The sequence below is a fragment of the Macaca nemestrina genome, chromosome 1, assembly GCF_043159975.1.
Source record: "Macaca nemestrina isolate mMacNem1 chromosome 1, mMacNem.hap1, whole genome shotgun sequence".
NCBI classification, from domain to species: domain Eukaryota; kingdom Metazoa; phylum Chordata; class Mammalia; order Primates; family Cercopithecidae; genus Macaca; species Macaca nemestrina.
In genome coordinates, this window is record NC_092125.1 from 37,114,642 (window position 1) to 37,130,304 (window position 15,663).

The window sequence follows — 15,663 nt, forward strand, 5'->3', positions numbered from 1 at the left end:
AATTTTTCCACATTTGGCCCATGGCCACACGCCGCTCCTTTGAGTTGTCTCTTGTGTTCTTTGGACATGTCCCCATGATTATTTGAACACTTATTTTCTGGCTCGATAAGATTTCCAGGTTCGTCTTGTATTTTCCAACTCCAGCCCTGGAATGGGTGGTGAGTCACTTCTCCAAGGAGTACTGATTCCTTTTAGTGGAGAATGGTACTTAGAAACCAAGATTCTGGGGGTTAGTTGTGCTAATTGATAAACAGGCTAGAAAATTTTCTTAAAATAACATTTACCTATCTTATTTATTGTAGCAAATACACTACTCTCCTCACAGATAGTGAAAACAGGCTATTGCTCTTCCCATCCATGTAAGTACGTTTATTTTCTCAAATCTTTCTCAGAAACAATACCTATATACAAACATATTTCTTGGTACTTTATTAAACAAAATTATTAAAATTATGGCAGCAACCCAAGACAATAACTGCCTACAATTTCATCATCTAATCAGCGTTTTCGATTTTACAATTGTATATTCAATGTTTATGTATTTAATTTGTCTAATTGCATATTCAGGTTTACATATTTACATATATAGCATAATATTTAAATACTATAAAGTACTTTTATATTCTATGTTTAACCATTAGTATTTCTCTATTTTGCTATAGTCTTTTTTTGTTTTCCTTTTCTTTGTCCCTTTCTTCTCTCACATTGTGAGGTAACCAATGTTAAAAATTTGATGTTTATCTCCCCACATTTTTTCTTTTGCTGTGTTCTTACACTCCTGTGTGATAGGCATATAGAATTTTTGGGGGGGAAGCATTATTTTCTTTTATGGAAAGGAGAATCATACTATTTGCATTTTTCTTGCTTTTTTCTACTGTATTATTGGTCTCCCAATAGATTAGGTCTAATGCTTAAAATGCCATTAATATCCCAGAGAGCATATATATTCTCTTTACACATATCATATTCTTTTTGCCATTTGAGAATTACCTGTTGCAATGTTAATTGCATAAGTCTGCCACTTCAATTTTTTAGGAAACCTAATAAAAGAGTAGAAGTGGCCCAGCTGAATGATGTGATGGATACTATGCTAGAGAGGGCTGGTGTGGAAAATCAGGAATATACAGGACCAACTAAGGTAATTGCAAAGCTGAATGCAACCTGGTGGCTAAGAGCATGCACTCAGGAGGCAGATTGCCTGGGTTAGAATTCTGACCCTGCCATATATTTGCTGGTAGCCTTGGACAAGTCATTTAATGTATTTGTACTTCAGTTTCCTCATCTGAACATTGGAGATAATAATATCACCTACCTCATAGGGTTTTTGTGGAGATGAAATGACATAATAAATGTAAAGTGCTTAGAACAGTTCCTGGCATGTGGTAGACACTGTATAATTAATTGTTAGTATTATTATTTCACCAAATATAAGGTATCATTGATTGTAAGACCCTTATTATTTTATGTAATACTAAAAAACACTGCCAGGTATATTTTTAGTAGAGATGGGGTTTCACCATGTTGGCCAGGCTGTTCTTAAACTCCTGACCTCAAGTGATCTGCCCACCTCACCCTCCCAAAGTGCTGGGATTACAGGTGTGAACCACCGCACTGGGCCACAACTTGTAATTTTTATTTTCTACTTAAGAAAGAACTCTTTTAGTCTTACATAGATAGCGACTTTTTTCTTTATCAGGGCTATTTCTTTTTTGTTTTATATATTTCATTTGTATAGAATTGGAAACTTACAGAAAAAGTTCAATACAAGACAATGCTATGTAACCTTTACCCAGATTCTCCATCTAGTTATTTACATTGTGCCCTATTTGCTTTCTCATTCTCTCTCCTTCTCTGTCTACATATGCATCGTTTTGTTCTGAACCGTTTAGAGTGAGTTGGAGATATCAAGCCTTTTTAACATCCATATATTCAGGATATATTTCCTACAAACAAGGACATTCTCTTATATATCCGTAATATAGTTATCAGGAAATTTAATGTTGATATGATAGTATTATCTAACACAGACCACATTTAAATTTTATATTTTATCAATTGTCTCTATAATGACTTTTAAAAATAGCTATTTTTTCTTCCTAGTCCAGAATCCAAGGATCACACAGTTCTTTTAGTTGTCATGTTTCTTTAGACAACTTTAATCTGAAACAGTTTCTCAGCCTTTCTTTGTTTTTCTTGACCTTGTTGTTTTGAAGAACATAAGCCAGTTACTCTGTAGAATGTTCTTCAATTTTGGTTTGTCAGATGTATGTATAGTCATGATTTTAGATTGAGGTTTTTTATTTTTGGCAGGTATAACATAGAAGTGACATTGTGACCTTTTCAGTGCATCAGATAAAGAGGCATGTGATTAAACCAATTTTTTTTTTTTTTTTGAGATATCATCTTACTCTGTCACCCAGGCTGGAGTACACTGTGATCACGGCTTACTGCAGCTGCCACCTCCCTGGGCTCAGGTGATCCTCCCACCTCAGCCTCCCGAGTAGCTGGGACTACAGGCGTGTGCCACCGTGGCTGGCTAATTTTTATATTTTTTGTATAGACAGGGTCTCGCCATATTGCCCAGGTTGGTCTCAAGCTCCTTGCCTCAAGCAATCTGCCCACCTTGGCCTCCCAAAGTGTTGGGATTACAGGTGTGAGCCACTGCGCCTAGGCAGACCAACTTTTAAAAATCAAATATCACTTTTGTATGTATATATATAAATGAAAATGTAAGTGAAATAAATTAATCAACGTGTTTCTAAAACTTATTTACATTTAGGGTGTTAACCTCCTAAAACGTTTTTTACTAAGACTGTAGTAAGTACTGATTATGTTACTTACCTTCTGACAGATGCACAAACTACTACATATATTGAAGAAGGAACAGACCATTTACAACACGATATTTCATGAACTTATTCGACAAGTCAGTGTGGACTGTGCAGACAGAGGAGAACTTCTGTCTAAAGTCAGGTTAGTGCTATTGTTGGAATGGTCCAGTTTCCTTTTGATTTTTATATTAGATTTGTCTTTGTATCTACTTTTGAGAATGCCACAAAAGTACACTTCTCTATTCTACTGATCATAAGTAATCTAATTGCATTTTTTTGTTTTTCTTTTTTTTTGTTAATATATGGAAAGGGCCTGTAGCTTTCATTTTATTTTAGCCGTATTATCTTGGGTGAGATACAGTGAAACCTGATGCAGATCAAGAGAAATAACCCAGAAAGAGTTTTATAGTTTTGTTATACTCACAGCTCCCTAGGGAGAAGCAGCATGCCATACAGGGCCATTCAGGGGAGACACCAAGTCAATCATGAGGTAAAGAGAGGGAGGGAACCTGTGGGGAGGCACCTCTATTGTGGTTTCCTTGGGAAGGAATAGGTGAGGCAGGTTAAGTAGGCTTAGGATTGGATTGTTTGGATAATGTCACTGGGCACTCCATCATAGGGGTTGTCTCTGGTTGTTTGGTACCTGGCCTTGGGGCAATAAGAGAATTTTTGAAGGATATTTTTGCTGGATATAGACAATTTTTAAATTTGGTACTTTAAATATGTTGTTACCCTACTCTCTTCTCATTTGCATTGTTTCCAGTGAGAAATCTGCTGCCATCCTTGTCTTTATTCCTCCAAATGTAATGTGTCCTTTTCCTGGAGCTGATTTTAGGATTTTTTTCTTTCTTTTTTTTTGAGGCAGAGTCTCGCTCTGTCACCCAGGCTGGAGTGCAATGGCGCGATCTCGGCTCACTGCAACCTCTGCCTCCAGGGTTCAAGCGATTCTCCTGCCTCAGGCTCCTGAGTAGCTGGGACTACAGGCGCCCGCCACCACACCCGGCTAATTTTGTATTTTAGTAGAGACGGGGTTTCACCATGTTGGTCAGGCTGGTCTCAAACTCCTGACCTCGTGATCCGCCCGCCTTGGCCTCCCAAAGTGCTGGGATTACAGGCATGAGCCACCGAGCCTGGCCTTAGGATTTTTTCTTTACTGTTGCTTTTGAGCAATTTCACTATGCTATGCCTTGGTGTAGTTTTTTTTACGTTTCTTGTGCTTGGTGCTTATTAAGCATTTTGATCTGTGGCTTTATAGTTTTCATCAAATATGAAAAAATTTTGGCTATTTCTTTAAGTGTTTTTTTTTGTCTTTCCACCCCTTTTGAGGGAATTTGTTTACATGTTTATTAGGCCACTAGTACTGAAGTTGTCCCACAGATCACTAATGTTATACACATTTTTGCTCTTTTCTATTTGTATTCATTTTGGATAGTTTCTATTGCTATACCTTCAAGTTCATTAATCTTTTTTCCCATAATATCTAATCTGCTTTTAATCCTATCTAATTATTATTACTATTATTATCATTATTTTTGACGTAGAGTCTTGCGCTGTTACCCAGGCTGGAGTGCAGTGGCATGATCTTCGCTCATTACAGCCTCAACCTCCTGGGCTCAAGTGATCCTCCTACCTCAGCCTCCTAAGTAGCTGGGGCTACAAGTGTGTGCCACCACACCCAGTTAATTTTTTTTGTATTTTTTTGTAGAGACAGGATCTCACTTTAATCCTATCTAGTGTATATTTTCATCTCAGACATTTTTACTTTCATCTCTAGAAGGTCAATTTGGGTCTTTTAAATATCTTCCATGTCTCTACTTAACATTTTGAACATACAGAATGTAGTTAGATAACTTTTAGTGGTTTTGTCTGTTAATTCTAACATCTCTTTTGGTCTGGGTCAGTTTTGATTCATTGATTTTTCTCCTCATAGGCGTGTTTTCCTGCTTCTTTACATGTTTAGTAATTGTCTTAGTCTGCCTTGTGCTGCTCACAGACGGGGGTAATTTATAATGAGCAGAAATTTATTGGCTCACAGTTTGGGAAGCTGGGAAGTGCAATATATGAAGGTGCCAGCATCTGGTGAGAACCTTCTTGTGGTAATCGTAACATGACAGAAAGTGAGAGAGTGAGAGAGAGAGAAAGAGGGAGTGAATCCACTCGTGCGATAATGAACCCACTCCTGCAATAATGGCATTAGTCCATTTATCAGGGCAGAGGTCCACCTCTTAATGCTGTTATAATAACAATTAAATTTCAACACCAGTTATGAGGGGACAAACATTTAAACCTAGGAGTAATTTTGATTGGATGGCAGACAGGAATCGTGCCTTATTCAGATCTGTATACTTTTGTATTCATACAAATATTTCTTAGCTTTGTTGTGGGACACAATTAAGTTATTTTTTAAAATTTTGATACTGTTAGGTCTTTAGGTGGGACAAGAGCAGTGCCCAATTTAGGGCTAATTATTTCTGGACACCGAGGCAAAACTTTTCTGTGTACCATATCCAATGTCCCATGAATCATGAGTTTTTACAGTCTGGTTGCTTGGAACTGGTACTACTTCTCTGCGAGTTCCGGCACTCTTACCTCTGATCCTTTTGGGTTAGTTCTTTCCTTGGTCTTGGGTAGTTTTCTCACATTTATGCTCTGATCAGTACTTAGGTGAACACTTGAGGGAGATCTTCTGCATATCCTGTGTAACTGTTCCCTCTGCTACTCTGCCCTCTGAACTCCAGCTGCTTTCATCTCTAGACTGTTAGCTCTGTCTCCTTAACTCAGAGAGTCAACTGGGATCTTCCTGGATTCCCTTTCTGTGTGCTATGGCCTGGAAAACTCTCCCAAGGCATTAGGCTGGCATAATTGTAGGGTTTGCTTTATTTCTGGTCTCTCAGGGATCACTTACTTTCATTGCCTGATATCCAGTGTCTTAAAAATTGTTTCATATTCTTTGTCCTTGTTTTGTTGTTGTTACTTCAGGTAGGAAAGTAAATTTAGTTCCTCTGGATTTCTTTTTATATTTCCTGTACCTATATCTATACCATAATTCTCTATATAGATTGATGTCTTTCAGAAGTTTTGGGAAATTATCAGTGATGATCTTTGACTTGTGTCTGTACTACATTCTGTCTTCTCTTTCTGGAGCTTTGATTAGATATATGTTAGATACTCTCATTCTATCTTCTTTGTCTCTTAATCTCTTTTTCATAGTTGCCCTCTTATCTATGTCCTACATTTTGGGTAATTTGTTCTAGGACATTACTACCTTCTTTAGGTGTGTCTATTCTGCTATAACCCATCTATTATTAACTCAATAATTATATTTTTCCCCTAAGAGTTTTTGTTTTGTTTTGGTTTGTTTGAGACAGAATCTGGCTGTGGCCCAGGCTGCAGTGCAGTGGCACAATCTTGGCTCACTGCAACTTCTGACTCTCGGGTTCAAGTGATTCTTGTGCCTTAGCCTCCCAAGTAGCTGGGACTACAGGCACATGCCACCATGCCTGGCTATTTTTTATTTTTATTTTTATTTTTATTTTTAGTAGAGAAAGGGTTTGCCATATTGGCCAGGCTAGCCTCGAACTCCTGGCCTCAAGCAATCCACCCATCTGAGCCTCCCAGAGTGCTGGGATTACAAGTGTGAGCCACTGTGCCTGGCCTCCCTTAAGAGTTCTATTGGTTTGTTTCCACATCTGTCTCATCGTATATAATAATTTTATTGTTTATTCATTTTTAGATTCTTTTTTTTTTTTTTTTTGAGATGGAGTTTCACTCTTGTCACTCAGGCTAGAGTGCAATGGCACGATCTCAGCTCACTGCAAGCCCCACCTCCACATTCAAGTGATTCTCCCACCTCAGCCTCCTGAGTAGCTGGGATTACAGGCATGCTACACCATGCCTGGCTAATTTTGCATTTTTAGTAGAGATGGGGTTTCCCTATGTTGGCCAGGCTGGTCTTGAACTCCTAATTTCAGGTGATCTGCCCACCTCAGCCCCTCAAAGTGCTGGGATTACAGGTGTGAGCCCACTGTGCCCAGCCCATTTTTAGATTCTATCTTTTATTTCTCAAACATTTCATGCATAGTCTTATAAAATCTGCTGTTGGTTGTTTCTTCTGAGTCTCATTCATGGTGGTTTATTTACATTAGTATTTTGCAGCCTTTGCTTGTGGAGCTAATATTTCACTGACCTTGGCCATGGGGTCCTCAGGGCATGAATCCAGGATGCTTTCTGGAAAAGAAGATTTGCATGTGCTCCCTTCTGGAATCTGGGATTCATGCAGTAGTCCTACACTTGCCCACGCCTCCCACTTTGAAGTGAGCCCAAGACTTAGTCTCTGGTTTTCAGTGTTGATATTTTCCTGGGAACCACCCTGACCTTGGGTTTGCTTACTGCTCACAACTCCCACTCCATTTCTAACTTACTATTTTTTGTTTGTTCTTGTTTTTCATCCCTAGAATCTTCTGTTTCTTTCCGCAAGCTCAGTAATGCTTTGAAAATTGTGTTCTTTTATGGATCTAGTTGGATTGTAATGGGTATTTAGTTCCTATGTTGTTAGGAGGGGAAAATCCTAAAGACGATGTTTTTTAAATGGATACTTTCCAATATATGAGCTGCATCTTGAGGTGATAAACTCTCTGTCACTTTCAGCCTTTTAGCAAGGGCTAGATAATTCTTTCTGTCAATGGATGAAAGATTAAACGACTAGTCCAACTCAGACATATTACAAATCTAGGACCTCAGGCTTACAGTATAACACCTAGATCAGTTTTTTTTTTTTTTTTGAGATGGAGTCTTGCTCTATCACCCAGGCTGGAGTGCAGTGGCCGGATCTCAGCTCACTGCAAGCTCCTTCTCTTGGGTTCACGCCATTCTCCTGCCTCAGCCTCCCGAGTAGCTGGGACTACAGGCACCCGCCACTTCGCCCGGCTAGTTTTTTGTATTTTTTAGTAGAGACGGGGTTTCACCGTGTTAGCCAGGATGGTCTCGATTTCCTGACCTCGTGATCCACCCGTCTCGGCCTCCCAAAGTGCTGGGATTACAGGCTTGAGCCACCGCGCCCGGCCTGTTTTTTTTTTTTTTTTTTTTGAGACAGTCTTGCTCTGTCACCCAGGCTGGAGTGCAGTGGTGAGATCTCTGCTCACTGCAACCTCCACCTCCCAGGCTCAAGTGATTCTTGTGTTTCAGCCACCCAAGTAGCTGGGATTATAGGCATGTGCTACCATGCCATGCTAATTTTTGTATTTTTGGTAGAGACAAGGTTTTGCCATGTTGGCTAGGCTGGTCTTGAACTCCTGGCCTCAAGTGATCTGCCTGCCTCAGCCTCCCAGAGTGCTGAAGTTACAGGTGTGAACCATCACACCTGGCCTATATCACTGTTAATATAGATGAATACTATTCAGTTATGGTATTTATAATTTATCATCTGTGATCACTTCCAAATATTTTGTTTGGTTTTATTTGGAAGCAAAATAAATGACTTCTTTGTATTAAAGATTTTTGTTTATGTTTAAATAGTTGATGTCATTTTACATGTTGTCAATTTGAAAAAAGTGGTTTTATTCATGAATTTAACTATTTATAAGACTCTCACTATACGTAAGTCATGCTGTTAGATGTGAAAATACAAATATGTAAGACATAGTTTCTAGTCTCATAGAATTTATATCTAGAAGAAGGAATAAAACAAGTTTTTATTTTTGTTTTATATCTCACATATGATATTCCAAATAATTAGGGCTCTGGTTACAATTCTCTGTAATTGTTCACTCACTTGTATGGCATGGCAGGAAAACAGCCTAGATTCCTGTTTTTTCTTTTTTCTTTTTTAATGGAGCCACAAGCATTCTGCTTCTGTGCTTTTTGTTTTTTATTTATTTATTTTTTTGAGACGGAGTTTTGATCTTGTTGCCCAGGCTGGAGCGCAATGGCGCGATCTTGGCTCCCTGCAACCTCTGCCTCCCAGGTTCAAGCGATTCTCCTGTCTCAGCCTTCCGAGTAGCTGGGATTACAGGCATGCACCACCACACCCAGCTAATTTTGTATTTTTAGTAGAGACGGGGTTTATCCATCGTGGTCAAGCTGGTTTCGAACTCCCAACCTCAGGTGATCCACCCGCCCCGGGCCCCCAAAGTGCTGGGATTACAGGCGTAAGCCACTGCAGCCAGCCACCTTCTTCTTCTTTTTTTTTTTTAAATATATTGTTCATCTCACAAAACTTTTGGAATGTCTGTTTACTATTTTATTCTCTAACATTATTTTCTTTCTTGCATATTTTCTGTCTTTTTTTCCTTTCCTTCTGCATGATACCTTGCTTCTCTTATTTTATTTCAATAGTTTTTGGAGAACAGGTGGTTTTTGGTTACACGGATAAGTTCTTCAATGGTGATATCTGAGAGTTTTGGTATACTCGTGATATGGTTTGGCTGTGTCCCCAACCAAATCTCATCTTGAATTGTAGTTGTCATAATCCCCATATGTCATGGGAGGGACCAGGTAGAGCTGGTTGAGTCATGAGAGCTGTTTCCCTCATTCTGTTCTTTTTTTTTGAGACGGAGTCTCGCTCTGTCGCCCAGGCTGGAGTGCAGTGGCGCGATCTCGGCTCACTGCAAGCTCCGCCTCCCGGGTTCACGCCATTCTCCTGCCTCAGCCTCCCGAGTAGCTGGGACTACAGGCGCTCACAACCGCGCCCGGCTAATTTTTTGTATTTTTAGTAGAGACGGGGTTTCACCGTGGTCTCCATTCTGTTCTTGTGATAGTGAATTAGTTCTCATGAGATCTGATGATTTTATTTATTTATTTATTTATTTTTGAGATGGAGTCTCACTCTGTTGCTCAGGCTGAAGTGCAGTGGTGCAATCTCAGCTCACTGCCACCTCCGGCCCCTGGGTTCAAGGGATTCTCCTGCCTTAGCCTCCCAAGTAGCTGGAATTAAAGGTATGCACTACCATTCCCAGCTCATTTTTTGTATTTTTAGTAGAGACAGGGTTTCACCATGTTGGCCAGGCTAGTCTCAAACTCCTGACCTCAGGTGATTCGCCTGTCTCGGCCTCCCAAAGTGCTGGGATTACAGGCATGAGTCACTGTGCCTGGCCAGAGATCTGATGGTTTTATAAAGGGCTTCTCCCTTTGCTGGGCTTTCATTCTACTCCTTCCTACCGCTGTGTGAAGAAGGACATGTTTGCTTTCCCTTCTGCCATGACTGTAAGTTTCCTGAGGCCTCCCCAGCTCTGTGGAACTGTGAGTCAATTAAATCTCTTTCCTTTATAAATTACCCAGTCTCGGGTATATCCTTATAGCAGTGTGAGAATGGACTAATACAACCCATCACCTGCTGAGCAGTGTACACTGTACCCATTATGTAGTCTTTATTCCTCATCCCCCTCCTAATCTTCCCCCTCAGTCCCCAGAGTCCATTATATCATTCTTATGCCTTGGCATCCTCATAGCTTAGCTCCTATTTATAAGTGAGAACATACGATATTTGGTTTTCCATTCCTGAGTTACTTCACTTAGAATAATGGTCTCGAACTCCATCCAAGTTGCTGCAAATGCCATTATTTCATTTCATCTTTTTTTTTTTTTTGAGACGGAGTCTCGCTCTGTCGCCCAGGCTGGAGTGCAGTGGCCGGATCTCAGCTCACTGCAAGCTCCGCCTCCCGGGTTTACGCCATTCTCCTGCCTCAGCCTCCTGAGTAGCTGAGACTACAGGCACCCGCCACCTCGCCCAGCTAGTTTTTTGTATTTTTTAGTAGAGACGGGGTTTCACCGTGTTAGCCAGGATGGTCTCGATCTCCTGACCTCATGATCCACCCGTCTCCGCCTCCCAAAGTTCTGGGATTACAGGCTTGAGCCACTGTGCCCGGCCTTCATTTCATCTTATAGCTAAGTAGTATTCCATAGTGTGTATATACCACATTTTCTTTAACCAGTCATTGCTTGATGGGCATTTAAGTTGGTTCCGTATTTTTGCAATTGCAAATTGTGCTACTATAAACATGCATGTGCATGTGTCTTTTTCATATAATGACTTATTTTCCTGTGGGTAGATACCCAGTATTGGGATTGCTAGATTGAATGGTAGTTCTACTTTTAGTTCTTTGAAGAATCTCCATACTGTTTTCCATAGTGGTTGTACTAGTTTACATTCCCACCAGCAGTGTAAAGTGTTCTCTTTTCACCACATTTATTTTTGATTTTTTAAATTATGGCCATTCTTGCAGTAGTAGGGTGATATTTCACTGTAGTTTTAAATTGCATTTTCCTGATAATTCGTGATGTTAAGAATTTTTTCATGTTTGTTGGCTGTTTGTATATCTTCTTTTGAGGATTATCTATTAATGTCCTTTGCCCACATTTTGGTGAAATTATTTGTTTTTTTCTTGCTGATTTGTTGGAGTTCATCATAGATTCTGGGTACTAGTCCTTTGCCAGATGCATAGTTTATGAATATTTTCTCCCTCTCTGTGGGTTGTCTGTTTACCTTGCTGATTATTTCTTTTGCTGTGCAGAAGCTCTTTAGTTTAATTAGGTCCCATCTATTTATTTTTGTTTTTGTTGCATTTGCTTTTGGGTTCTTGGACATGAATTCTTTGCCTAAGCCAATGTCTAGAAGAGTTTTTCTGGTGTTATCTTCTAGAATTTTTATGGTTTCAAGTCTTTAAGTCTTTGATCCATCTTGAGTTGACTTTTGTATAGGGTGAGAGATGAGGATCCAGTTTCATTCTTCTACATATGGCTTGCCAGTTATCCCAGCAACATTTGTTGAAAAGGGTGTCCTTTCCCCACATTATGTTTTTGTATGCTTTGTTGCAGATCAGTTGGTTGTAAGTATCTGACTTTATTTGTGGATTCTCTAGTGTGTTCCATTGGTCTATGTGCCTATTTTTATACCCATACCATGCTGTTTTGGTAACTATAACCTTGTAGTATAGTTTGAAGTCAGGTAATGTGATGTTTCCAGATTTGTTCTTTTTGCTTAGTATTTCTTTGGCTTTGTGGGCTCTTTTTTGGTTACATATGAATTTTAGGATTTTTTTTTTTTTCACAGTTCTGTGAAGAATGATGATGGTATTTTTGATGGGAATTGCAGGGAATCTGTAGATTGAGTTTGGCAGTATGGTCATTTTCACAATATTGATTCTACCCATCCATGAACATGGGGTGTGTTTCCATTTGTTTGTGTCATATGCAATGTTTTTTCAACAGTGTTTTGTAGTTTTCCTTGTAGAGATCTTTCATCTCCTTGGTTAAGTATATTCCTAAGTCTTTTCTTTTCTCTTCTTTTCTTTCTTTTTTTTGCAGCTATTGTAAAAGGGATTGATTTCTTGATTTGATTCTCAGCTTGGTTTTCTTGGTGTATACCAGTGCTACTGATTTGTGTACATTGATTTTGTAACCTGAGAATTTACTGAATTCATTTATCAGATCTAGGAGCTTTTTGGTTGTTTGTCATGCAGAGAGAGGTATGTGCAAATGCTTGACCAGATTGCCCGGCAGATGATTGATTTCTACAAAGACTTGGTAACTCAGCGAGTGATGGACCAGCGCATTTTAGAAGAATTGTATAATTTCAAGCATGTTATTGAAGAATTGACCAGGTAAAAACTGTGATTATCTTAAACACAAAACAAAAGTTAATGTCATGTCTCTAAAGGGAGTAAAAAATATTTAGGGAAAGTGGAATGGTTAAAGGCCAAGGTTCTTCTGTTTTCTTTTCATGTTTAGCAAGAGAACAAAAATAACTAGATGTCATTGTAGATATAGAGATAGATAAATGGGTTATGCAAGTTCACATAAAAATGAAGATTCTGTATATATTTGACATGGAAAAAACTTGCTCTTTCTTCTGAAATATAGATGTTGCTGGGCATGGTGGCTCACACCTGTAATCCCAGCACTTCGAGAGGCTGAGGTGGGAGGATCACTTGAGGTCAGGAGTTTGAGACCAGCCTGGCCAACATAGCAAAACCCCATCTCTACCAAAAGTATAAATAATTAGCTGGGCGTGGTGGCACAAGCCTGTAATCCCAACTACTGGGAAGGTTGAGGCAAGAGAATCACTTGAACCCGGGAGGTGGAGGTTGCAGTGAGCCAAGATCATGCCACTGCACTCTAGCCTGGGTGGCAGAGTGAGACTCTGTCTCAGAAAACAAAAATAAAATAAAATAAAATACAGATGTTTACCTTAATCAGATTTATAGAACAGTGCTGTAATTATGGATGTTAACATTATGGATGTTAACACTGCAAATAGAGTAAGTATCATATAGCCATCAAAGTTAGTGATCATCTAACTTCTAACCTTGAAGCAAGATGGTTAGTGGTGAGAATAAAGAAGATAGGATAGTCATTATCAGAAAGTGGGGTAGACCAGCATGGAGGCCTTGCATGTCAGCATCTACCTCCCTCCATTCTAAAGGATCTCCCCTACATCTTCTTTCTGCCTGATTCCTGCCAGCCTGATTCCATTTCCAAACCTGGCAAGATTCCATCTAGAATGTACACTCAATTTCTTGATGTGGTTTATAAGGTGGAATAACTGGGAAGGGAGGTACACATGATAACTGAGAAGATACCTGAGTAGAAATCTGATTTTCTTGGTAGAAACTTTTTGGAAGTCTCCAAATATGAATTAAAAAATTCTTTGCTTTATTTCAGGGAACTGTGTCTAGTTCGGGCGCATGATGTGAAATTAACAAAGGAAACAGAAAAGGCTCACAAGGATTTGGCGCAAGCTCTTTTAGATGCGGAAAAGAATGCCAAGTGAGTTGCTTAGAGTTTGTGTAGCTTATATAGGGGAAAGGGAAGAAGCTTATATAACTTCTGAAATAATATATATGATACTAACTTCTTGAATTCTAAAAGCACGTATAGATAGCTTACTTTATCTGAATTTAGTTGATTTCTCATTCTGGGTGGAAAGAAGGTAAAAGATGATTTTTTCTCTTGGAGATATACTGTTGCTTTCAGCATTAATCATTTTTGTTGAGTCAGGATTGCAAGCTGTTACTTTCTGGTTTTCTACAAGAAAGTGTAAAGAGGCAGTGTGCATAGATAGCATAGATTCTGGAACCATGCTATTTGCTGTGTGACCTTGGGGAAGTCACTTAACTTTTCTGGGCCTTAGTTTGCCCATATGTAAAATTGGGATAATAACATTACCTACCTCATAGGGTTATTACAAGTATTAAAGGAAGTAATATAAGTAAAGCACTTAGAATGGTGCTTGGCGTATAGTCAGTGCTGTGACAATATGAAATATTCTTATTCTGGTAGCTTTTAATGAAATTTTATGTCATGAAATATTTCAAACATTCAGAAAAAGGAAGCATTATAGTGAACACTCATTTACCTTTCATGAATTACCAAATGTCAGCCATTATGTCATACTTGTTTCATACCCCATTTTTAGGAAACAAAATTTTATAAAAATATTTGGAGATGTAGGCCGGGCATGGTGGTTCACGCCTGTAATCCCAGCACTTTGGGAGACTGAGGTGGGTGGATCACCTGAGATTGGGAGTTTGAGACTGGCCTGGCCAACATGACGAAACCCCATCTCTACTAAAAATACAAAAATTACCTGGGTGTGGAGGTGCTTACCTGTAATCCTAGCTACTTGGTAGGCTGAGGCATGAGAATCGCTTGAACCTGGGAGGCAGAGGTTGCAGTGAGCTGAGTTCGTGCCACTGCACTCCAGCCTGGGTGACAGCAAGATTCTGTCTCAAAAAAAAAGAAAAAAAAAAGAAAAAAGAAAAATATTTGAAGATTTAAAAAAATGCATCTATATCTATGTCTATATCTCTATATATCTCCATTCTGCTTCTTCCCTCCCCAGAGTTAATCACTAATCTATAGTTGGTATGTAACTTTCCTATCCATGTTTTTATATTTTACTATAATACATAGTTACATATAAAAAAAATTTGCGGCCGGGCACGGTGGTTCACACCTGTAATCTCAGCATTTTGGGAGGCTGAGGTGGGCGGATCACGAGGTCAGGAGATCGAGACCATCCTGGCTAACATGGTGAAACCCTGTCTCTACTTAAAATACAAAAAATTAGCTAGAGTGGTGGTGGCACCTGTAGTCCCAGCTACTTGGGAGGCTAAGGCAGGAGAATTGCTTGAACCCAGGAGGTGGAGGCTGCAGTAAGCCGAGATTGCACCACTGCACTCCAGCCTGGGCAACAGAGCAGGACTCCTTCTCAAAAAAAAAATTTTTTTTTGCTTTTACCAACTAAATACTATTCTTTTGAGATCTTCTCATTATGATGCATATAGAACAAATTAATTTTTACTGCACTATAGTATTAACTATATGACTAAATTATGATTTATGTATTAAATGTCTAATTTACGTATCAATTACTCAGAGTGGATTTTTCCATTTGCCTGGTAGATTTTTCTCCATCCCTTTATTTTGAGCATATGGGTGTCATTGCATGTGAGATGAGTCTCTTGAAGACAGCATACCAAGGGGTCTTGTTTCTTTATCCAGCCTGCAACTCTGTGCCTTTTAATCAGGACATTTAGCCCATTTATATTTAAGGTAAACCAGTAAAGATATATATAGATTTGATCCTGTCATCATGTTAGCTGGTTATAATGCAGACTTGTTTGTGTGGTTGCTTCATAGTGTTACTGGTCTGTGTACTTATGTGTGTTTTAATAGCGGCTGGTAATGGTCTTTCCTTTTCATATTTAGTGCTTTCTTCAGGAGCTCTTTTAAGGCAGATCTGGTGGTAATGAATTTTCTCAGCACTTGCTTGTCTATAAAGGATCTTATTTCTCCTTTACTTATGAAGCTTAATTTAGACATATATAAAATTCTG

At 39.1% G+C, this 15,663-nt stretch overlaps 1 protein-coding gene across 5 annotated transcripts in view; it reads left to right on the forward strand.

Moving 5' to 3' along the window:
• The window catches only part of LOC105484506 (axonemal dynein light chain domain containing 1), a 192,775-nt gene that overhangs the window by 17,593 nt on the left and 159,519 nt on the right, over nt 1–15,663 (forward strand). For 4 of the 5 annotated variants that reach the window (XM_071076277.1, XM_011746192.2, XM_011746193.3 and 1 more), the window contains exons 7-11: nt 303–359; nt 1,036–1,138; nt 2,852–2,973; nt 12,287–12,427; nt 13,488–13,592. In XM_071076277.1, coding sequence (XP_070932378.1) covers nt 303–359; nt 1,036–1,138; nt 2,852–2,973; nt 12,287–12,427; nt 13,488–13,592 — 528 coding nt within the window. The remainder of the gene's footprint in view (nt 1–302; nt 360–1,035; nt 1,139–2,851; nt 2,974–12,286; nt 12,428–13,487; nt 13,593–15,663) is intronic. The other variant, XM_011746195.2, reaches the window with a different exon arrangement.